At 52.2% G+C, this 23,365-nt stretch overlaps 9 protein-coding genes across 9 annotated transcripts; 3 read left to right on the top strand and 6 right to left on the bottom strand.

The window, feature by feature from the left end:
• Positions 1-179: 179 nt before the first annotated feature.
• Positions 180-2,287, bottom strand: HMPREF1120_04045 (26S proteasome regulatory subunit N5). Its single transcript, XM_009158149.1, has 4 exons — positions 2,012-2,287; positions 1,908-1,964; positions 1,613-1,849; positions 180-1,556 (listed from the first exon to the last, which is right to left on the bottom strand). The coding sequence occupies exons 1-4, from the start codon at positions 2,096-2,098 to the stop codon at positions 453-455; spliced, it is 1,485 nt and encodes a 494-aa protein (XP_009156397.1). The 5' UTR covers positions 2,099-2,287; the 3' UTR covers positions 180-452.
• A 392-nt stretch (positions 2,288-2,679) lies between these two features.
• Positions 2,680-4,401, bottom strand: HMPREF1120_04044 (sulfate adenylyltransferase; the record flags this gene model as incomplete). The annotated part of the gene is made up of 1 exon (XM_009158148.1): positions 2,680-4,401. One exon carries the CDS (start codon positions 4,399-4,401, stop codon positions 2,680-2,682), a length of 1,722 nt encoding a protein of 573 aa, XP_009156396.1.
• Positions 4,402-5,612: 1,211 nt separating this feature from the next.
• On the bottom strand, positions 5,613-6,518 carry HMPREF1120_04043 (phosphoadenosine phosphosulfate reductase; the record flags this gene model as incomplete). The annotated part of the gene is made up of 1 exon (XM_009158147.1): positions 5,613-6,518. The coding sequence occupies one exon, from the start codon at positions 6,516-6,518 to the stop codon at positions 5,613-5,615; it is 906 nt and encodes a 301-aa protein (XP_009156395.1).
• A 1,294-nt stretch (positions 6,519-7,812) lies between these two features.
• HMPREF1120_04042 (phosphoserine phosphatase) lies at positions 7,813-11,498 on the top strand. The gene has a single exon (XM_009158146.1). It carries the CDS (start codon positions 7,960-7,962, stop codon positions 9,412-9,414), a length of 1,455 nt encoding a protein of 484 aa, XP_009156394.1. The 5' UTR covers positions 7,813-7,959; the 3' UTR covers positions 9,415-11,498.
• On the bottom strand, positions 9,405-11,953 carry HMPREF1120_04041 (amid-like NADH oxidoreductase). The gene is made up of 5 exons (XM_009158145.1): positions 11,457-11,953; positions 11,319-11,363; positions 11,089-11,136; positions 10,015-10,982; positions 9,405-9,912 (listed from the first exon to the last, which is right to left on the bottom strand). Exons 1-5 carry the CDS (start codon positions 11,814-11,816, stop codon positions 9,831-9,833), a joined length of 1,503 nt encoding a protein of 500 aa, XP_009156393.1. The 5' UTR covers positions 11,817-11,953; the 3' UTR covers positions 9,405-9,830.
• Positions 11,954-12,176: 223 nt separating this feature from the next.
• On the bottom strand, positions 12,177-16,644 carry HMPREF1120_04040 (uncharacterized protein). The gene is made up of 2 exons (XM_009158144.1): positions 15,392-16,644; positions 12,177-15,303 (listed from the first exon to the last, which is right to left on the bottom strand). The coding sequence occupies exon 2, from the start codon at positions 15,140-15,142 to the stop codon at positions 12,743-12,745; it is 2,400 nt and encodes a 799-aa protein (XP_009156392.1). The 5' UTR covers positions 15,143-15,303; positions 15,392-16,644; the 3' UTR covers positions 12,177-12,742.
• HMPREF1120_04039 (uncharacterized protein) lies at positions 16,072-20,444 on the top strand. Its single transcript, XM_009158143.1, has 2 exons — positions 16,072-17,775; positions 17,850-20,444. The coding sequence occupies exons 1-2, from the start codon at positions 17,691-17,693 to the stop codon at positions 20,099-20,101; spliced, it is 2,337 nt and encodes a 778-aa protein (XP_009156391.1). The 5' UTR covers positions 16,072-17,690; the 3' UTR covers positions 20,102-20,444.
• Positions 20,362-22,246, bottom strand: HMPREF1120_04038 (uncharacterized protein). Its single transcript, XM_009158142.1, has one exon. The coding sequence runs from the start codon at positions 21,788-21,790 to the stop codon at positions 20,462-20,464; it is 1,329 nt and encodes a 442-aa protein (XP_009156390.1). The 5' UTR covers positions 21,791-22,246; the 3' UTR covers positions 20,362-20,461.
• Positions 22,045-23,326, top strand: HMPREF1120_04037 (uncharacterized protein). The gene is made up of 4 exons (XM_009158141.1): positions 22,045-22,717; positions 22,908-22,970; positions 23,072-23,121; positions 23,175-23,326. The coding sequence occupies exons 1-4, from the start codon at positions 22,493-22,495 to the stop codon at positions 23,182-23,184; spliced, it is 348 nt and encodes a 115-aa protein (XP_009156389.1). The 5' UTR covers positions 22,045-22,492; the 3' UTR covers positions 23,185-23,326.
• The last annotated feature ends 39 nt before the right edge of the window (positions 23,327-23,365 follow it).

The following is a 23,365-nucleotide window of genomic DNA, read 5'->3' as shown; positions in this document are numbered from 1 at the left end:
CTGCATTGAGAGAAGAAAAGAGAACAACGGAATGCGAGTCTAATTTAGTCAAGCAAAGCAAAGTAACTAAGCGAATAATTGATAGAATCCAATTCCCGTCTATACTCACCTATATATGAACACAATAATTGGGAATAAAATCAGGGAATAAAATCAGGGAATAAAATCAGGGAATAAAATCAGGGAATAAAATCAGGGAATAAAATCAGGGTAGAGACGAGACCCGACCGAACCGGACACCAATGTACCAGTACTATGTACCAGCACCAGCACTCGTAGTCGTAGTCTCGATATATCATCGTCCTGAGAACCGATATGAGTCCACTACCATGGAAACATGAGATACAGTATCATACAGTCCATTTTTCATCGACGGGCCAATGTCTTGTCTAATAAAGAATCTACCTCGATTAAACCCGCCAGGCAAGGCAAATGCCGCCACAGGATGTGATCTACGACGCCGCCTTGACTTTCTTGCCCTCTTTCTCCGGACCCGGCTGGATGCGAGCCATCATCTCCTCTCGCTGCATGAGATGCCCAACTCGCTCCAGCAACCCCAGCAGTCCTCTCATGCTATTACCCCATTCATCCAGGATCTCATCAGGTCCCCGCTTGACTTCGAAACTGACCACCCTCGCAGGCCGGTCGATACGGGCATACACCGTCTTCTTCGTGACAAGATCGGAAATATACTTCTCCGTTTCTTCCTCCGACAGATCCAACAACTCGGTCAGACGCGGAAAGGTGATGCGAGTATAGTATCTTGCAATCACACGAACGTTGTGCTCAATCACTCGGTGCCGCAGGGCTTCGTATCGGGTATGTGCTTTGGGATCGGTAGCATCAGAAGTTTTGGAAAAGATGTCAGTCGAACACAAATGGTCGCCGTATTGTTGTTCAATCATAGGCCAGCGCATCAGTTCGGGGATGGTGAATTGTTTGAGCAGCGCCGCGTCCTTAGGCACCAAGTCGGCATTGCGGCTGTCCTGTGCAACGCGGTGCAGGAGATCCGATTGTTCATTGTCGTAAGGTGCCAGGAGAACAAAATAGATGACTCGCTGGAGCACGGCCCGCAGCTGGTCTGGGTTCTGTTCGACAGATTCCGTGTCCAGGACTTGTCGATAATGCTTGCAGACCTCGAGGTATTTGTCTTCGTGTTTGGCCAGCGTGATTTGTTGTTCATAATACCGCAGTTTGAGGTCGGTCACGTCGTCTTCCTTCTCTGGCGGAGGCTCATCCGCCGACCTCTTCTTTTCCTTTTCTTCTCGTTCCTTTTTCTCCTTTTCCAACTGCTCCGGCGTCTTTTTGGGTTTGCGGGCAAAATATTTCGTGCCGATTTTGCGGCTCAGGATGCCTGCTTGCGTCCAGTCGTCGTTTTGTATACATAGGTCCACTTGTTCGAGAATGAATTCCGTCTTTTCTCGCCGCGTCATCGATCCAAACGTCTCAACCTGCAACTCGCATAGGATGTCGCATGCTGATTTGATGTCGCCTTGTTCTTTCTTGATGTTCGACAGTATCCGTGTGATTCTAGCACGCTCCACTTCGACGAAGATCTGGCCGTTACGTTAATCAAAAGGGTGTCTCAAAAACAGGCAATGCCGCCACCCACCTTGCCCTCGGTCACCGTCCGCAGCGCCTCGATGACACTGAGCTTGGTCTCCAAGCTTGGCGTGTCGTCCAGGAACCCCATAACTGTCTGCACCATGTTGGTAATGGCTTGTTTGAGTTGTCCATGTTTCTTCGACAGCAGTTGAAGTTGTTCATTCAGTAAACTCCAGTCGCCCGCCTCTTTACATAATGTCACGATGGTAACTAGGCACCGAGATGTGGTGGCAAGATCTGAGGACTGAGTTTTCGGTTAGTTGGTCTGCTCGAGTGGACACAAGGGGAGGATGCGGACATACCTGTCTGGCTTGTTTTTCGAGAGGGAGGATCTTGTCGATAGCTTTTTGCAGGTCGGTCTAGATGGATGTTAGTACAATATTCCCAAAGTCGACGGCAGTTGTACCTTTGCCAGTGCCTCTGCCTCTGGTAGGATCCTGTCCGCGTCTTTGGAGAAGTCCTTCTCCGGTTTGAAGAGTGCGCCGTCCGACATTGTGGCGGATCTGGGCTAGGATCGGTTCAGGGAGCGGGCGAGGTATTTGAAGGACAAAGGCAGGCTTCCAATGCCTATTAGGGTTCAGGATGTTGCGTCGAGAAACAGACGGGAAGGACTGGATGAGCGATGTGGTCATTCGGCTGCAATCAATAATGATACTAATTAGTAGTAGGTACTGTATGGCTGAGCTCAACTTGACCTGTCAGTCCGAGACGCAGCGCAGCGCAGCCACTTGACGCGTTCCTTGGCGCCTGATCTGCGGTCCCATTCGCCAGCCTTGCGGAGAGACGCCCCTGGCACTACTATACTACAGTGTATACCTCCAGTAGATATGGACTACCAGTTTGCACTACTCGTAGTACTACTATTTGTCCCTGGCATAATCAGACAGCGAGCGGAAGAGCAGCCTATTGTTCAGAGTTTTGAAGCATGACATTTTCATTCATGTTGAGGAAGATTGTACGCTTCAACAGCAGCATCTCTTTCTTTTTATCCCATCTATCATGTGTACCCATCCACATGAGAAACCCAACAGCCTGTCGTAGCTTGCATAGTCTATCACCTATATGGACCTCTATCTACACGCTACCCAAAAACCCTTGCGACTCAAGCATCAACACAATTTCATGCACAATACTCCGAACGGATTGCTTCTCGCAGTCAACCGTCAGGTCGGCATCGTCAGGAGTCTCGTACGGATCATTGACACCGGTGAAGTTCTGAATGGAGTTTCTCCTGGCTCGGGCATACACGCCTCGCTTATCCGTCTTTTCGCAGTATTCTAGCGGGGTTGCAACGTGGACCAGGAAGAAGCTGCCGTATTGCTGCACTGTCTTGCGGGCATCTTTGCGCGCCGCGTCAAAGGGTGCAATCGGCGCAGCAATGACGGCCGCACCGGCCTTGGTCAGCTCGCTAGCGACAAAGGCGATACGGGCAATGTTGATATCCCGATCCTCTCGGGTGAAACCGAGCTCGGAGGACAGCTCATGGCGGACGGTTTCGCCCAACAGCAAAGAGACTGGACGACTTCCTTGTTCGTTGAAGGTCACCTGCAATGCTCGTGCAATGGCGTCCTTGCCAGAGTTCTGATAGCCGGTAAGGAAAATGGTGAACCCTTGTTTGGCACGCGGAGGATGCGACTCCCGCAGCACCTTGACGACTTCGGGATAGGAGAACCACTCCGGGATAGGTGCGCCCACCTTGAGGCGTCTTCGCAGTTCCGTTCCCGAGATGTCCAAAGTCTTGACTCCCGCCGGGACCTCGTCCTTGGGTCTGTATTCGTCGGTATCCGGGAGATAGGTCATCATCTGGAACTCCACGACCTCGATACCCAACTCCTGACGGTACTTCTCGACCGCGTGCTGGGCATCATACGGACCATAAAAGTCCTTTCCGGCACTGTTTTTGCCCGGACCGGCGTGGTCTCGTCCAATAATGAAATGAGTGGCACCATGGTTCTTGCGGATGATGGCATGCCAGATGGCCTCGCGGGGGCCACCCATACGCATTGCCAGACCGAGCAGCCCTAGCACGGCCATCCCGTTAGGATACCGGGGCATGAGCGCTTCATAGACACGGACACGAGTGAAATGGTCGATATCACCCGGCTTGGTGAGACCGACCACGGGGTGAATGAGGACGTTGGCCTGGCGCGCGCGAGCAGCACGCACGGTCAGCTCACGATGGGCCCGGTGCATCGGGTTTCTGGTCTGGAAAGCCACCACACGCGACCATCCCAACTTCTCAAAATGTAAACGCAGCTCGGCGGGGGTGTAGCGCAGAGCAACATAATCGTAGTGGTTCAGGCGGTTGACGGCCTCAATCTTTCCGCCAATGTAGTATTCTTTGGTGCTGTTCATAAGATAAACGATGGCCGGGTGCTCCGGGTCTCCCCCAAAGACTTCTTGTGCCTCCTTTTGCTTGTCCGGTTGGTAGACATCGTCCACGGTCAAGATCGCCAGATTACGGTCGTCTCGGAAGTCCCGAAGGGTGATCCGGGCGCCAGGCTTGATGCTGAGACGCTCAATGACCTCGCCAGACACATCAAGGCAGATGGGCATGCTGAACAGCAGTCCGCTGGCGAGACGCAGGTTCTCCACCACGCCATTATAATCTTGCTGGTTCATGAACCCTTCCAGCGGAGAGAAGCCTCCATTGAGAATGAGCTCGAGATCGCACAACTGGCGTTCATTGAGGGTGAGGGCAGGCAACCTGTCAGCTTCGGCGGCCAGCTGATCATGACGAGGAGCATCTCGGGCGAGGAGATCCTTCAGGACTCCTCCATGCGGTGGGTTGGCCATGGCGATATAAACAGAGACGACGTGGAAGATGTTCCCACAAATTCAGAGCAGTGTATATAGGGAAGAATAGAGTAAGGAAAGAAGCAAGAGACAACCCGCCTGGCTAACCCCCGACTCCCGAGTATATATGTACGTTGCGGAGCAGCAACAAGACGGCAAGGCCGCGTCAGGCAAATAGTCAGTAATAGGAATAAGAAACACTGGCGGGCACGCATAGACCAGACCCCCCGCCGCCGCGAAGCCTGGCGGCAGAACAAATTTTCGCCTTCCGCGCTCAGCACTTCGGATCGACAGGGCTGCGTGGAAAAATCGAGCTCCCACGTAGGCCCGTCTGGCATCACCGCCCACTCACCCCCCTGTCATCGCTTGTCCGACAGGTGCCCTAGCCTGTCCGGTTGGCTTGGGCGGACAAAGGGGGGCGGCCCCAGTGGCCGGGCATGCCTGACGGTTCAGGATAAGAGGATTAGGGGACTCCTCAGATCTCCTAGCGGGCCCTGGCAGCAGCGCCCGCTGTCTACCATATTGTTGACGGACAAGAAGCTCATCAACCTGCCTGTCCTCAGCGGCTTGCACAAGGACGAGTTTCCAGATCAGCTTACGCGAAGATCAAGGTCTTGATCGCTAAGCGTACCGTCTCCTCTCTGCGTCCTATAGCGTTTTTCTCGTCATCAATCCGATGCATTGGCTGGCATGGTTTCGCCGTCAAACAGAACACGGAGAACGAGAAGAGTCGACGACTCGGAACGCGTGACACAGGCGACCAACGAGGCCAACTGGCACGACCAGCATCTGCGCCATGAGGTCGTAATCAGAACAGCTGTCAAGAGACACCCAACTACTACATTAATAAGTTATGGCGTGATGGCAGCTATGTCCATTCCTTAGGTAGTTCTTGAAAATAATTCATATGGGTGATGCCTTGCATCTGGTCGTCTACTTCGTCTACCAGTAGGTAATATTTGATTCATGTACAAGCTCTCCGTACTGTGCGTACTCTCTCAGGAGAGCGGCGCGGCTTTTCTCTTGCCGGGTCCCTTCTATTTTGCCCTGCGTTGACGTCGTGTACTAGTATGCAAGGTACGTAGCACAAGCCCCCACTCATAAACGTTCAGGCCAGAAGTCACTGGCATTTCCCCAACTTATTGCTGACGCCAATCCCCGAAACGCCGACGCTATGCTCACAATGCAAAAAGACAGACCTCCAAACATCATCATGTCTGGATGCTGACCTTTTGCAACGCTTGCTCCAAAGCTTCCTGTTCTCTTTTCTTCTCTTGTTCCATCAAAAACTGCGCGTACTTGGAACGAGGGTTATGAATGCCACACTCGGTCTTCTGTTTACCCTTCCATCGACCAGCTCGTTCATCTTCACCCTCCTTGACGGGTTGAGTGGAGTGCCAGTCACCGACACTCTTGTAACCTTGGTCTAGGAGGGCATTGTAAGGCACATCGTTGTCCTTCATGTATTGTTGCACCTGCTGGAAGCTCCAGTTGGCCAATGGATTGATCTTGAGCAAGCCGGCCTCATCAACCTCGATGATGTCCAGAGAGCCTCGCGCACCTCCCTGACTCCTTCGTCGGCCAGTCAGGACAGCATAGGCTTGAAGTTCACGGTATGCCCGCTCGGCCGGTTCAACCTTGGCCAAGTAGTCATACCTCTCTTCGTCCGTCTCCCACAGCTTGTCACCATACTTGGCAGCAAACTCTTCTGCTGTTTCAACCCCCGCTGGTTTGAAGGTATGGATGTTGATCAAAGGGTACTTGGCCCGCACCTTTTCCACCAATTCCAAGGTCTCGGGGAAGTGATGTAGGGTGTCGATGAAGATGAGATCAACCATTTGAGGTCGAGGTACCTTCAACTTGGAGAGCATGTCAAGTTGGACGAGACCTGTCAGGCCGAAGGCGGTGGTCTGGTAGAGGTGTGGCAGGGTGGTGATGCACCATCGAAGAATCTCTTCTGGTTCGAGGAATTGAAGTTGTCGGTTGATGAATTTCAGGTGAGGCTTGGTAAAGTATACTTCGGGCAGCCCCAGCTCACTGTTGTTGCCGCTGGCATACCCTGAGTCTGCACCACTCTTGTCGCTTCTCCCACTAGGGGACTGGGCTCGAGAAGACATAATGGCAAACAGGGGCTTAGGGCGCTTGGGTTGCGTTGGGGAGCAGAGGAGGGATAGTATGAGAGAGGTAGAAGACCCGGGCAGACGAAGAACGGATTGATTGAGTTGGATCAGGCAGACGAGGATGATGATGATGAAAGAGCTGAAACTCCCACCTACCTAGCTAGGTCCTTCTTCCCTTTTACTCCGTGGTGCTACCCTTACAAATCCACCGTCGCAACCGTAAGATAATATCATTGTTCGAGCACGCAATTCAGTTTGTGGATCACGTTCGGATGTCGAGAGGCTCGCAGGACACCGAGTGCCGGTCGAGATGCGTCAAAATGGTGAGAAAAGTCGACATCGGACGGTCACGTGCAATCACGCCATCGATGGCAAAAGCTGGGTGATGGAGGCTCATTCTTTTCAGTGGGTCGGCGCCCCTTCAACAACGAGGTCGACTGGTTGTCTCTTCCGGTCAGAATGGGACGATGGACCATTTGTCCGTCTCATCATGCTTTTTAATCTGCATCGAAGGCGTGTGGAAGCTGGGCCAGAGCTCCGGCTCTTGCAGAGGCCACTCCAGAGCCGGCAGTCGGTCAGCGCGCTGCTGCCTTGAAGCCTGGATTCTCCGAGCACCTCATTCAGCCAAGATTTGACGATTTTCTGTCCTCGGCCAGTGGTCGACACCCGCTTTTGCATTTCAATAGTAGTATGATCATCCCTCTGACCGCAGTCGAGTGATTCGAACATGTTGTTGTGTAGCTCACAATGACGAAGACGGAGTCCAGGTTTGAAGTGACTTGAATTTGTGCGGGGAGCGCTGGTCACGTGTCGCAAAATCACGTGCAACTTGTCGTCACGTGGGCGATATCCGATTTTGAGAAGTCGACATTGGGTTGGACCGCTCTATTGAAACAGTGTTATACTGTCCGAAGTACTATAGTACACCTTTTGATAATGTCTAGCAGAGTTCTTAAAGTGTAGCTGATGCTGGGCGTGACCATTGTCACTGGATCGAGCGTCCTAGGTAGGATCTTGGATATCACTACGCGTGTCTTGCGCGAAGGTTGCGAGTATGCAGTCGCATTACGGTTCTGTGTGGAAAGCATACTGTCTACCCCGGCAATCCTCACTCTGCTCAGTCTACCGTACCTAAGCAGAGTCAGACATGAAACAACAATAAGTAAGTTCGTTCAAGTGGTGGTTAGTAACTGAATGCTGGATTGGTTCGCGTTCCATCCATTTCCAGTTTGTTTGCGTTCCTGCATTGGGTTAGTAGCCGATGACGTCGCTTTGCAGCCAATGCAACAGCTTCCTTTTTTGACTTTGGTTTTTCTGCGTCGCGGTCTCGACAAAGTGCGCGCTGGTAGAGTCCATGTATGGTTCAATCCACAACATCCACGATCCTATACCACAGCTGATAGCACGACCGCGAGGTCAACGCCATTCAAGTTGAGAAATGGCGCCCCCTTCACCTCGCTCCCCCAAACCCACACTGGGCAAGGACACTCTGGCACGCAGCCCCTCCTACCTCGATGATCACCTCGAATACAAATCCCATCAGTCAGGGCCCACGACGAGCATTGACGGTGTTCTGGAGCAGCCCGTTCGAAGTCCGCGCTCTACTGTGTCCCACCATGGCTCGCTTTCCCAAAGAAGATCTATCAGTGCAATCTCTCCATCACCTATCGTCAGTCAAGAGAGCGGGACTATTCATACCATTTCTCACACCAATTGTGTTCCCGAGCATGGCAATCCTGCCAAACTGGTTGCCACGATATATTACAACTCCGCCGCTCCGCGACACGCTCATGTCCATCCAGACCAGTCACCACCGGCTCGACCGACTGACTCTATTCCCTTGCCTGAGATCGCAGAAGGTTCAGCGCCGACAACGAGCATTTCTGAGTACCCGCTGGAACCGCCTGTGCCTGAACCCGAGCCACTCGACCATCTCTACGGAGCCTACATCTCTCAACTATGCTTGACGCACTTTCTAGCCACCCTCGACAGTCTGCTCATTCACAACAAGTCTGAGGAAAGGCGATTGACTTCGTCCCATCGATGCCTTGCCCCCGATTCAAGCAAGCCCAGAGTCGTGGAAGTGACCTTTTCACCTCCCCCAAATCCGGAATACCTCCCTTTCTCCCTTATCTCCAAACACGAGTCGATCTATAAGTTCGAGCGCGAATGGAATTGTGAGGTTGTGTTGCAGCCGTCCACTGTGTACCGTCGCTACAAGCGGCTCTGTGTTTTTGACATGGATTCCACTCTGATCCAGCAAGAAGTGATCGATGAGATTGCAGCCTTTATCGGTGTCAAGGAGGCAGTCGCTGCCATCACGGAGCGTGCAATGAACGGCGAACTCGACTTCTCCGCTTCGCTGAAGGAAAGGGTTTCTCTACTGAAGGGGGTTCCTAGTGACGTGTTTGAACATCTCAAACCAAAGCTTGTCATTACCCCTGGGGCCAAGGAGTTATGCAAATGTCTGAAACGACTGGGATTTACTCTAGCTGTCTTGAGCGGCGGATTTCAGCCTCTTGCCGACTGGCTAGCCCATCAACTCGGCCTTGACCACGCGTTTGCGAACCATCTCATTGTAGACCCGGACACCAAGACTCTGACAGGCGAACTTGACCCGAACCATCCGATTGTGGACGCTCAGCACAAACGAAATCTCCTGATCAGTCTGGCCTCTGGCAAGGGCATCCCCTTGGCGCAGACAATGGCTGTGGGAGATGGAGCCAACGACCTGCCTATGCTCCAAACCGCTGGCTTGGGCGTGGCTTTGAATGCGAAGTCCAAAGTACAAATGGAGGCACCGGCGAGGTTGAACGTCCACGAAAGCATGCTCGACTTGATTTACCTCCTAGGGTTGACGGGAGAAGAAGTTGAAGAGCTTCTGAAAGATTGAGCATGGCGGCATGGCTTAGGTCAAGCTGTTTCAGCATCATTTTCACCACCTCCACTTGCTAAGAGTCAGCTTGAAGAGGAAGCGTGCCATGCAACATATTTATATGCCGCCGGTTTACTATCCTGCTAGAGGCATGCGTGTGTCGTCTCCTAAGTCGTGAAGAGTCCTACATGGTAGGATGAAATGAAGGCCTCAAGAGCATGTTATACAAGCAGTCCATGTGTTCACAATCCCCCAGGCACCATTCCTTTAACCTTGCATATCGCCTAGTCCGGGATTATGCATCTGCATCTATTATGCCTGCAACCTCAAACTTCCGATAAGCTCATTTTTTCCACAAGCAATACCATGGAAATCGTACTCAGTACGGAGATGCAGTGGCACATTGCAATAGAGAATCCACCGGGCAGTTCTTTTTATAAATGATATTCTTGAGGGTCGTTGACCTTGACTCCCAGTCTCTCCCAGAAGCCCTCGACTCCCATATCTTCTTGGCCACTAGATGCGGGAAGCAGTGTCAGTGTCAGTTTGGTGGTCTGGTTTCGTTTCAGATAACGGGGAGGGAGACGGATGTCGTTTGGACGAGAACTTCAAACTTACTCTTGCCTTTCCACGACCATGGGTTCCGTCTGTCCAGCCGCCTTGTCTGGGTTTCGGAAGATGATATTATATTTCATGCCCAGCGTCATATGAATGGCGCCCGGATACGGACCATACGTCTCCGTCGGTTCCTTGCCCTCAATCATCGCCTTTATGTTTTTCGCCACGGCCTGGGCCTGCGCCATGCCCGGCCTCGCGGCCTTTTGGATCCCCGTATCCGCAATATCACCGACAGCAAAGATGTTGGGGTATTTTGGGTCAGCGAGCTGCAACGTCGGGCGGACGCGAAGAAAGCCGTTCTCTGGGTTAATCAGCGACCCTGGCGTCGACTGGTCAAGTCCAGCGACTAGAGCATTATTTGGTTTTTGACCCGTGGCCAGAATCACTAGTTCTGTGGGGATGGTTTTGCCATTTGTCAATTGGACGTCGAAGGGTTTGCCTGTGCCATTATCAACAAATCCAGTCGGGGGAATGACGACTCGGGTGCCGGTTATAAGGTTGATTCCTAGGTCGCGGCACCGGTGGGACACGAGCTCGTGCAACTTTTCGTGGAATTGAGGCATGACGCGGTTCCGGGATTGAACGAGCGTGATGTTTTTGTCGGGGTAGTATTCTTTCAGGTCGGTGGCCATTTGTACGCCTACGGCGCCCCCACCGGCGATGATGATCGATTTTGCCCGTTTGACCATCGCTTGGTGGGACTGGAGGTAGGAGACGGACGGTTTCTTCTCGTCGCTCTTCATCATCCCGGGCTCGGTGAGTGTTGTTCCGGTTGCTAGGGCGAGGTATTCGAAAGGGAGTTGCTTGGATCCTTGCCATTCTCGGTCGAGGTCGAGGTGGCGTGGCTGGACGGCCAGTACGCGCGCTTGGATTACGGCGTGGTTGGTGCTGTTGGGGGTGCCGGTGAATAGGCCGCTGTAGGGGACGAAGGCTTTGTGTTCTTGGCCTGGGACGATGGCGAAGCGAGGCTGTGGAAGAACACGCCGGTGGCGTCAGTTTGTGCATTCATTGCAGACCAAAGCTCCAGAGCTTGTCCCTGAATCGGTAGGGGGACGGAAGGGGACCGACACTTACAAATGTGAATAAATGATGGAAGTGGCTATGTGGCTCGATCAAGAGAACCTAGGGATGCCATCATGTTAGTTTCGTGCCAACGAGGCATAAACTGTCTTGTTTCCCACTGCATGATGCGACCATGTACAAGGATGCCGCATGTATCTCTTCATGCAGTGGGAGGCTGAAAGTCGCTTTGCTTTACTTTGCGGTCCCAGGTATATAGGTCCTTTGGATCAGTAGGTACTCACCCTATGCGTCGCCGGCACAACCTGCGCCAATTCCTTTGCCGTGTTCTGCAGAAGTGATACATGATCCGTTAGTCGCGTATACTTTTCGAAATCGGGTTCAAGTTTTGCAAAAAGGGGGGGTGGTGTAGGCTTGCTTACCCGTCCAACATAACTCCCTCCAACCACAACGACATTCTTGAGAACGTTCGACATCTCTTTTCCTGGCGCTGTCTCACTGCCAAAATTCTTGGAGAGTCCGAGTCCGAGTCGTGTTTCTGATGCAGCGAATTCGAAATCCCGATTCCAATCCCAATGTACCACGTCCGTCACGAAAGAATGGTATCGGACATGTAAAACCACCAGCAGCGCAAATGCAAACAGAATGGACCACCACCACTGGCACCGGCACCAAGAATTTGAAATTGAACCCTGACTTCTATCCTGTCTGTGATTCTTGTTCTGATCGTTTTTCTTTTCTGTTACGGGTACTCCAAGTCCTCTTCTGCCTCTAGACACCATACCATCACTCAAGAAGTGGTCAAAAGCATTATTATTAATTTATACCATTTGATATATATACATACACTAGTATCGTATTCGCACCGGGCACCCGATATACGGACGGCTCTGGCGGTCGGCACTTTCGGGATCCCGTCAACTATACAGTACTAGTACTACCTACAAAGTTGTCGCCGCGTACGTCCCTGGGAAGTGACTCCATCCGCCTCAATCGTAGTGGCGCCGGCGTCCAGGAACAAAACAAAGGCGGAACACATTCCGATGATTGATTGGTTGTGATTGATCTGATTAGATGAGCCATCTCGGCTTTACGATGAATGACAGTCTCGGCCGATTCGGATCGGGAGGTACATACGACGAGGCTGCTACCAGCTGAGCTGCCCTCCGGCTCCGGGATCGGTGCAAAAGCTGGAAAAAGCCAATAATAAATGCATTCCTTCTTTCTACTGTATTTCAGCTCAACGTCTGCAAAAGCTGCCAATGGCCATGCTCCATTCTCAATTCGCAGAGCTCGCTTGCTAAGTTGTGATTGTGATTCCTGCCGTCCATCACCGCTGCATAGAAAGAAGAGAGAAGGAAATAAAAAAGAATCGAAGCAAACCAGCACACATATGCTGCATGCGCTGTGCTGTCCAGGAGACACAAAGAAGATTGATGATTCAACGCTTGATTGCAGTGATCGATCCCATCTCTCTGCACGCTACCTACTAACTCCCAGCTCTGAGACAAGAGACAAGATAACGTGGTAACCAAGGGTATCAATCAGTTCAGCCATTCCATCTCCATTCCGACCGAGCCCATTCATCTGCAGTGCGCCGTCCGCCAAAGCAAAAACAACTGTGATTCCGACTCAGTTCACTTCCTCTGCTGTGATTAATTTGCTGTTGCTGTCTTGTGTTGTTGGCCCAACTCATTCACGGCTTAGTTTAGTCGTCTTTGCTTTTAACCACTTGACCATCACCGCTGATGAGACAGAACTTGTTGAAATCCGCGGTGAGATGGAGATTCCCTGTGCCGACATCGACAGTCGAGTTGGAATTGCCCGCAGTTTTGGAGGCAAAGAAGCTTTCCATCTGTTGCTGTGCATTGATTGCTACACTGATGGTTCGCGATTCCTGTAACACATAGAGAACCACAACTTTGGCGAAGTCAACCTCCTTGTCCGATATCGAACCATCGTCGTCACTGCTGCCGTTTCCAACGGCGCTGGTGGAAGCTGGCGTGGCTCCTGAGGCTGTTGGTGATGAAGAGGCTGAAATCGGCCCTCCAGTCAAGCTTGTTACAACTCCCGTATCGGCAGATGCGGTGGGGCTTGAGGCACTGCTCGCCGATGCAGAAGTGGCTTGGAAGACAATGCCGTTGGATGTTGTTGCCTCATTCTGTCGTCTTTCCGGCTGCACCCCGCTCGCTTGAGCTAGCCAAGGAGTGTCCGCGCCAGGAGCATTTCCGTCCATGACTGCTGGGGTTTCCATGCCAGGGAGCATAACAAATCGTCTTGCTTTCCCACTCTGGTTGATACTGCTGGAGTTGAAGTCCACAAGTGAGTTTTCGCTGGCACAAGAGAGATTGTTTGTGGAGAAGACAGAGAGGATGGTAGACACATTGAGCGATATCTTGAACTGATCCTGCCCATCGGTAAGAGATGGTAACACTGATGATCCAATAGTCGCATTCTTGTACTCGGTGGTCCCGTCCTTGAGAGTTCGTCTCAAGCAATCGTCGGTGTTCCCAGCCGTCTCACATTGACTTCCAATGAAGCCATTCGCGCAGATGCAAGCACACGTGCTACCACTGGTGATGCTGGTCCCACCATTGCCACAGGGATGACTGGAGGCACATCCTGTGACATTGCCGTCTTTGTGTTGTTTCGGCACAAGAATTAGAAAGATGGGTATCAATACAGCCGCAGCGATGAGAATGATGACGGTGACAATAAGAGAGAAAAAGACGGGCATTGTCATACCGCAACACCTGCGTCTTTGCTTGGGAGGAGGTTCCTTGGACAGGTCTGTGGTCGATGCATAGGCACCGCCTTTCTCACCCAGGGGCCATTCAGAGTCCTTTCGGTGGGTCGGGGTCCCTCCAGCGGCCGGAGCTGGAAAGGCTGAGATCATGTCCGACATGGTAGAGTGACGGTTTTTGCCATCGAGTTTTTCGCTGCTGCCAAACATGTCCAGCATTCCGAGGCGACTCGCTGTTCTGCCTCGATCGAGGTTTGCAGCTAGCCGCGTGGCTCTCTTGATCAGGTCTGACAGGCTGGTTGTACTGCCCCTGTTTTCCGCCTCTTTCACGGCACCCATGTCTAGCTTGGGTGGCCGCCGAGTCGGAGGAATCTTGTCACTCATCGAAGGCTGTTCGATGCCCAGTCCGAGCAGTGGATTGGTAGATTGTCGAGAATGTCCTGAACCCGGTGTTTGCTCCAGCATATTAGTCGACGCAATTGTTCGAGGGGACTTTGGGGTTTGTAGGAACTCCCTATCGGCGGAGGGTGATGCGGGCGGAGAGGTGTCGAACGGCATTCTCACGGGTGTATAACTTCGTGAGCCAGGGGTCCCGGTTCTGTCTCCAAGAGGCGGTCTGGTGATGCCAGCGGCAACAGCTGCGCTGAGGGCATTCATTGTCTCGTTTCTGCCGGTGGACGCAGGAGCAGGTGCATTCTCGGGGAGATCTTGCTCCATATGGCTGGCGCGATTCTTGATTGTGGTCATGGCGGGCTTCGCTCTTTTTCCGAGACTGGCCTGTCGCACAATCTGTGGACTCTCGTCCGGAGTGCCTGGCCTGCTACCCTGCGGAGTATGGTCTCTAGGTTCTTCAATTCCAAGAACACCACTCTCGGCATAAACTGATCCCGAATACGCCCTCGACATAGGGTTCCGTTGGAACTTGGAGCTTGGTGTAGTGCCGGGGGTCGTGCCCGAGCTGGGATAATCTTCGGCCACAGGAGACATGTAGGACTCATTCATGTTGTATTGGCGGCGAGCAGGCTGCGAATGTTCTGGGTTGACTTTTCCTGGTCTTGAAGATGGAGGTGCAGTGGGAAACTTGAAGTCTTGAACGAGTATCCCAGTCGCAGGAGAGCTCTGCTGTGAACGCTGCTTGCCATCGAGTCTGACTGGAGGTGGAGCGACACCTACACCAGCGGGTACTTGTCGAGCACTGAGCTTGCCGCTGGAGGATGGCCTGACACCAGGGTGAGGGGGGAACTCTTGGGACTGTTGATACTGTTGGTACTGCGAGGGCTGAGCATATTCGAAGGTAGGTTTTTGTTGCTTGTAATTAGGATAGGCAAAGTTTGGTTTTGCTGGCTTCGGCCGAGCAGGATCCATCTTGGGGAGTCAGTGCAACCAGTGCCGATGATAGGAGCTTCCGATCTCAGTCGCGACGGTATCAAGTGAGCTGTGAATGTGGAGGAGACAGTCTTGGTTCAGTATTCCATGGGAAAGGCGTGTTCCTGACACGCGACAGTCAGATAGCAGGTCCTAGAAGTCTGAAATGATTGTTAGCATATGGAGGCTTGCTTGGTTTTATGGATAGCGAGCCAGCTGCCTGAGGATGCGGAACAAGGAATGGTATACCTGTATCGTGCGGTCTTCTGCCGATTTTCAACAAGAGGAAAGGCTTGGGTCTTGGTCTGAAAGGTGATGGCTGACAATGAGTCGTTGTCGCAATGAGACGGGATCGCCTGCGAGATCTGGACGAGGATGTTTGACAAGTCGCAAATGGAACTGCGCGAGCGGTGTTGGATATGGGAGATGAAAGAATTGAAGCTTCAATCCCACAGTGATCACATAGATCAAGCTGGAGTGAAGGTGCAGGAAAGAAAAGTCCGCCTGGGCGCTTTGAGCAGCGGACGAATGTGATGGCACCTCGATGTCCGACTCTACCTCCGGGGCAGAGATATCGTATCCAACGATGAGCGCGGTGAATAAAGCGGAAGGGAAGGTTGAGGAATGAATTAAGGTTAAGGGACGAAGTTCGACAGGCGTTGACTGAAGCCTGGTAAGAGGGGAGTAGAAGAGAATCTGGTCTTGAAGTGAAGTGAAAGTGAGCGACAATGGTCAGGAAGTGAGAGAACAGTGAAAGAGTCGCTGAACAAGCAGCTTGAAGTGGTGGTAGAGAGGTAGAGAGGTAGATCACGACAGTACTACCTGGTGTGCAACTGCGCGAGACTTCATCAGCTGAGGTCGAGGTATAGCAGCAGTGGCAGTAGTGGACTGTAGACTGCGGACTGCGCTGTTGTCGGAGAGTGCCAGGAGCCCAAACCTGCCCCATTTACACCACTAGACTTTCTCTCTCTATGCCTGTTCCTGGTGCATGTCGCCTCTAGCCTCACCATCGCCCGTTACTATCACGGCTGCTACCAGTAGCACGACGCTCGTCACGGATTCTCACAGTCGCAAATCCGTACAGGCCTCGTTCAGGGTCACGGATCCCTGGCCGTGGAGTTGTCTAGCTGGCAAACACACCTAAATCATTGGCCTGGCGCTCGCCAAATAACGGCTAGACGAAGCCTTGACACGTTCGCGTGCACCGAGAAGTGGTCCTTGTTAGCCAGATCTCCACCACTAGACATGCTCAAACATGGGTCTGCCTCGACTTGAAACAGCCGAGCCCTTTTTTGGGCCTCCTGTGTCGATTCCTGTGGCCTGCTCAGCCACCGGCCCCGGCGGGTTGCAGCAATTGTCGAGCTGCATTTACAGCGATTCCGTCGCTCGAAGAAGAGAATGATCGTGAAGAAGAATAGAACTGCGAACCACATGGAGATATGAAGATCTACAAGTCGATGACGCTGGTCGGCAATGACAGAAAAGAGGATACTCCAACCCGCACAGACAGACAGAGGGTCTGCCATCATCATCAACTACCCCAGATGGTCAGACCAGCTGAAGGTCCGTGGAGCGTCTGGATGACAGGCGGCCACGAGAAGAGAAGATCAATGGTACACAATCATCTCACGCTTAAATGGACCCACGACGTCGGTGATGTCGATTTCTTTATGCTATCCAGCCACTTCCAACCACAGGCTCCTTGAACTTCTATACAACATTGTACAATCGTTGCTGCTGCGGTTCCAGAGCGCCGGGAAATTGCATTTTCAGGGGTGTTTTCGCCCGAAGGACTTGCAGGTCAACCGAGCATTTCGTACCTCGTAAAACAAATAAAAATTTGGTTAGTAAGCAGCGTCTTGTCTTCACAGCGTACGCACCTTCAGAACATCCGACCATTTCCTTCGAGACTATAGGTAATGGACCTGTACAACGCAAAGCAACTGTCCTGGCATGAGAACTTGCTCCTTCAGAGGAGTACCACATACCACTGTATCACTTAACAACGTTTCAGGCTCAATGATGCCTCGCCTGTACGAACGCCATGGCTATTGATTGTCCCATCCAAACAATCGCGGTGTGCGGGTGGTGGGAAAAATATAAATCTTGAGGCCAAGTGACCAGTCCCATGACAAAATACCAGGTCTTGAGAAGTCCTCCCTTTTCCTCGAGAACTGTACAAAACCCAGCTCGGGTGATCATGGCCATGCTCATCTACCTGGTTCACAAAGCCTCTCACGATGCCTTCTGGCTCTTCTCTTCGCCTGCTACGAGTCGGACCTGCCGCCATTAAATACACACGTCCGCTACTACGCGGCCAAAGCGTGCCCACATCGTGGGACCTGCCTCGTCAAGAATTCTCTTGTACTACTAATATTTCCAATCGCAAGAAAAAGAGAACACTGCTCCTCTTCCCTCTCCATTCCCCCGTTCGTTCATTATGTCTGTGCCTGAGTCACAGACGTCCGTTCTTTGTCCCTGAACCGAGTTCCCAGTTTGACACCATCTTGGTTGATCCTGCATATATATTACGGACCAATTCATCAGCATGGAGAATTCTCCTGCTTCGAATCCCTCGACCAATTCTTCCCGCAAGTCCACCCAGTCAGGGCATCTGCCCGGAACACCAAAACGTGAGTGAAGGTCGAAAGTGGTGCTGGTTCTCTGCCGGACTGTGGGAGCCGCTGCTAATGCAACTACTATTCAGCACCATTTGACCCTCCTCGAAGGCGGTCATCCTTGTTCTTCACCAGAGTTCTACAATATAGCCAGTCTCCCAAAACCCCAAGTCGTGGTTCTTCGAACTTGGCCGAAAATCCGCAATCTGCAAGCGGACTTCCAACGTCCAGCATTGCCCGCAAGAGATTGACTTCCCCTTTGACGAGATCGGTCGCCATGCCAGGCCACGTTGCACAGATGCAGAGGCTCTTCCAGACAGCAAAAGCATCGCTACGGCTAGACGTTCGATATGCTAGCTCACCAAGCGGCGCAATCGACTCCAGGCTCCCGACGAGTCCAGAAGAAGAGAGCGCTAGCAGCACCGATAGCTGTACCCAGTTCGTGAAAGCAGAATCAGAAACACCATCCAAAGAATGGAGATATTCTCGGGCACCAAGGCTGCTTGCAGAGTTCGACATCGACGTCAGGGAGCCTTTCCCGGACGCATCTCCCCAGCTACCAGAACTGCTTTCTGTTGGCACAGACCAACGTGGGGCTGAGGTTGCAGAGCCTCCAAGCAGTGGTTTCACTTCTCCTGCGGACCGACCGGAGCTTGACCACCGGGAGTCCGACGATATTGTGTTGCCATCTTCCATGGACCAAACGGTCTCGACTGACGGCGCCAATGCGCAGGATGACAATCCTCGGTTATCTGCAAGTGCACTAGAGGGACCGCTGACAGATTTGCGAGTAAGTAGCGAAGCAGATATGGACGTTGATCTAACGGACGATTCGCCAATTGTCAACCTCCTCAATCGACGGTCTAGAGAAATAGTTGTACATCGTCAGACATCCCCAAAGGTCAAGGAAAATATCACCCTGTCTGCCCCTGCCAAAGCTGCTGCGGATTCAGCGAGGGTCAAGCGTGGTATGTTAAGCGACTTATTTTCCAAGCATCAGCCTCGCACAGAGAGCGACATAGATGTATCATCATCAGGATCCGGGGATTCTTCGAAACCTGCCATGACTCCCTGCCCTGATCCTTTGCTCCATGAGCGCGGCCCTGTGGTTCTATGCCCCAATCCAGGTCTGCACTATGGATCTTGCACGCCGAGCTCATTTGCCTATAGTGGTGCTACCCCAAGCCCGAATATGCAACACCATCATGGCCATCACCAGCACGCCATGCATTCCGCAATCCCCCAACCTCCTATGCCTTTCAACAGGGCCACCGCAACTGGCAGTCCCATGCCAATTCTGAAGGTCAAGTCACCTCCTGTCTCACCGGGTCGCATGAGGAATCGCCCTCACGATGCATGGAATGATGCGCAGCAAGTCGCCCAACGTCAACATCCTCGGCACCACCGTGAACAGCTCAACAGAGAGTTTTTGCACAGGGACTTCCTACCTAGATCTGCCGAGAACTTCCGACCCGGCTGGTACTATGCGAAAGAAAACTTACCTGCACTGAAGCCGCCAGGTCCGGCAATGTATTCTTTTTCCACAGCGGCCGCCAAAGTAGTTGGACATGACCCAGCACCTGATTCGAGGATTCGAGACTCATACAGAACTGATACTCTAACGCCACTGGCCAGACCACCAACCAGATTTCGAAAGAACGGCATCATCGCTCTTGCCAGTGCTCGTGGAGTTGGAAAGTATTACGCTACACCGGCCTATGGACCGCGACCTCCCAGTCGATCTAGTCATTCAAGGCCAGTGCATCTACCGGACTCCCAGAGGTTTAGGAGTAGTCCGCCAAGATCCTTTGCTGATTCGTCCCGAATCACATATCCGAGAAAACGTTCGCGTGAGCTTGACACTCCAAGCATCGACCCTCTGGAAGATGTCGCCGAGAGAGAAAGACCAGTCGATCCGAAACTCGCACTGGAGGAGGGCGAGGAGATAATCGAGGTTGATGAAGAGACTCGGGCGGCCGTTCGCATGAGTCTTTATGGGGCTACGACACTGGACGAACCCAACTCTGCTGGGAGAAGTATGAAAGAACTGAATCCAAATGTTGTGGCTGGACGAAAGGGTACACGATCGTCCGCCGGAAGAAAGAAACGACGCCCGAGTTACTGGGATGGAGACCTGGAGGAAGTGGTGCAAAGCCCAGCAGCCCGGCATGTCGTGAGCTCGCCAGTCAAAAAGGACGACGTGCGATCGCAACAGGCGGAAGTGGAATTTGAGGAAGACTCCGGTGTTGGGGGGATTCCTATGACTGATGGTGAGATAATAGTAGGGGACCTGGTTGAAGATAGGACGGAAGCAGGCGAAGACACCAAGATGTTGGGCTGATGGGTTCGCTCTGGGAAACCTGTATCATTCGGTAGGCGGGCATCGAGCCAGATGGAGGAAGAGTAGACAATGCCAAAAGGGGCTGTGTATGATTGGAATGATATATTGGCCTGAACTAGGCCTCAGTAGGCGTCACATTCTTGACATGCTCAAGACATCCGTGTTACATCGTACGCTATCAGGAGGGTGTCTTGCGCTTGAATGTCCTCGATCTTACTGCTTATATAAAGATGACTCGAGCCAAACTTTGATCGCACGTGGCAGAAAACAATAGGTAGGCACTTATATTATTCATTCTTCATTATTCGTAGCTAGCTACAGTACGTATTTTAGTGAGCTCTACCAAACAAAACATCAGGCTCAGTCAAGTTTCAACAGCCGGGACCGTGGTTCGGATGGCTGAGGTGACGAAGAAAACAATGTCTGTCTCTTACTAGTAGTCGAAGAGGAGGAGGTCTCGATTGACGAAGCAAGCTTTGCGCGCGAACCTGAAGCTGTGTGATTACCAGACTTTCCACTCGACACCAAGGGTGCAGATGATAGGAAGGAGGATGTACCGGCGGTGGCGGTACCATCGTTATCATCAAGTCGAGGCTCTCTGTCGGTATTGTTTACGCTGTCCGTATCATGATCACGGTATTCAGGGTCCAAGTCGTACAGATCGAGAAGCCCAAGTTCGCGCCGTACTCGCCGGATTTCGGAATCTAAAGTCTTAAGGGCGGAGATTGTAGATAAAAGACGTGGGATTGTCGAGGCCACGGAAGATGAGAAGTGGGACTGACAGTGGCGGAGGGTCGGGGGGACGAGAATGCCGTACCATTTTAGAGGGTCTTTGATGCCGCTGCTGGTGTTGGTGTCGGTGTTTGTACTAGGAACAGTCTTGATGGTGTATGAGCGGCAGGACAAGGACAGGCTTGATAATAGTTTGACTGGTAGAGTCTCGGACACGTTCAGGGTGGACGTGTTTGATGGGGCGGTGTGGTCTTGGTCGTTGTTGGGATTCGTGGATTGATGATTCTCTTTTTTGGGGAATTGAGACGTTGGAGTCGTGACTTGGTTGGGTTCTGTGTTGTCTTTCTCCGTGGGTAGAGAGTAAGGTACTGGTACCGGATCATCTTGCGGTGACGGTAGCCGTGTCTTCCCCTCTCGGCTTGTTTCTGAGATAATGGCAGCACCTGACGGCAGTTGGGTCTTCGGTTCTCTGTCCGTTTCTAAAATCCCAGCAGCACCGGCTCCGGTCTTGTCTTCTGACACCGTGGTTGTGTTCTCATCGAGTAGCGTGGGAAGGAAAGTGTCTAGGTCGATATCCACCTTCTTCGACGCCTTCATGCGCTTGTCGTAGCCTTCTTCGCCATACCGTCTGCCAGGGCCGAGGGTCGAGGTGCGGTTGGCTTGTGCAAGAGCAAAGAAGCCGGACGAAAATTCTTTGGATAGTTGTTCGCGGAGCCGGGTGTATTGGTCTAAAAAGGCCAGATAGGACTCGAGAAGCGAGTCGAGGCGGTGGGAGAGATCGGTTTCGTCGTTGTTATCCTCCTCCGGCTCGTTATCCGCCGTCTCGATCTTGGTATGGGCGGGCACTGGCTGGTGCCCACCATCTTCTGGGTCTTTCGGGAGTGATTCGAATTGTGACTTTGCTGGAGGTGATGTGGATGGCCGACTGGACGGAGGAGAGGGAAGAGACGAGGCCATCGTAAGGTGCCTATGTTGAAGTACTTCGACCGCAGTGATCAGAGAGACAGCTCGTAAAACATCGTTCGAGCAAACGAAGCTCGCACACTCTGTGTGTCAAGTATAGGCTTCGTGTAATCGGTCGCAACAATAGTACGCTGCTGCTGCTGCAATACGGGGGCATGGTGGATTTCCAATGGTGAATGTCCCGTTGGATGTTGTAGTAAAAACGAGGTTCGGCCGGATCGGAGATTCCAGGGACTTGAGCCGACGATTGACGCAACTATCGCCGTCGACGCAAATATTCGCCGCGGCGAAAGCGTGCAAAGCCGCCAAACTGCTGCTGTAGCCATCTTTCTGTTCAAGTTCTGCTTTCTTTTTTCTGCTGGATTACGATAAACAAGTTCTGTCGTCCTACGTTTCGGAAAGATTCAATTCCTGGGGTCTACGCCGATAGATAAAAGACGTGCAGCGACCCCCTACTCCCCGACACGAGCTTTCAGTTGACCATCCATTCCGCACCTTTTCGAGTCACGCTCTTCCCATATATCACGCCACTACATCGATTTGATACCACGACATTACCGTGTTTCCTCCCCACGTCGGTCTCTGCGAGTGTCGGTCTCTCTCCACAGATCGCCTGACTCGCTCCGCGCGATCCAGACCACTTTTACTTGCCCAGATCCCGATCCCGCATTTGCCCGCCGCATCTGTCTTCGGCAAATGGCTTCAGCGGCCCTGGCTACCGCGGCCGATACGTCAGCGATCAATGTGCGGTCGCTGTATCGGTCGCTGTTGCGCACGTCGAACCAGTTCGCCAATTACAATTTCAGAATGTACGCTCTCCGAAGGACGAGGGATGCTTTCCATGAGCATCAGCATGAACAGGATACCCGGCGGATACAAGAGTTGGTGCAAAAGGGACTCAAGGAACTACAAGTGTTGAAGGTATGTTGTGACTGTGCTTTGGTTCAAGAAGCTGTATACTTGGGACGATGTCTAGCGCATGGTGTGATCGAAGGGCTGCTGGGCCGGGATATTTTTCTTTTTTTGGAAAGCATCGCCTCCGCTGCTATGGTTGAATGATGTGCATACTTAGTTTACTGATCAGATGGACTGACTTGTGTCTTCTTTCCAGCGACAAACGGTGATATCACAGATGTACCAGCTCGACAGATTGGTGGTGGAGGGTGGCGCATCGGTAAGATCCCTCGAATTTCTTCCTAGCTGTTTCGGTCTCCGAACTGCTATTTCTTTGCGATTCTCTCGTTTCAATTGGACTATGGCTGATTTTGTCTTTAGGGTAAGGAAACAGGAGGACGTGGCGGGATTGTGCGACAGAAAGATACTGGGTACGATCATTCATCTCTGCTTCCGTTGTCGTATTGTTCACTAACTCTTGCAGTTGGGATTGATGTGTTACTGGCACCCTGTGAAATATCCTCTCAGCACCTTTCCGTCACTATCGTGTATAGTAATTCACCAATCAGTCTCACGTTCGATGCTGTCTAGAATCCTTTGAGCCCTGTAATATCAATGAATCTCTTGTCTCCTTGGTGTTCTGTTCTGCTTCTAACTTGGATCTTGAGACGCTGT

The sequence above is a fragment of the Exophiala dermatitidis genome (genome assembly GCF_000230625.1).
Source record: "Exophiala dermatitidis NIH/UT8656 unplaced genomic scaffold supercont1.3, whole genome shotgun sequence".
In the NCBI taxonomy this organism is placed as follows: Eukaryota; Fungi; Ascomycota; class Eurotiomycetes; order Chaetothyriales; family Herpotrichiellaceae; genus Exophiala; species Exophiala dermatitidis.
This window is presented reverse-complemented; position numbering and strand designations above follow the sequence as displayed.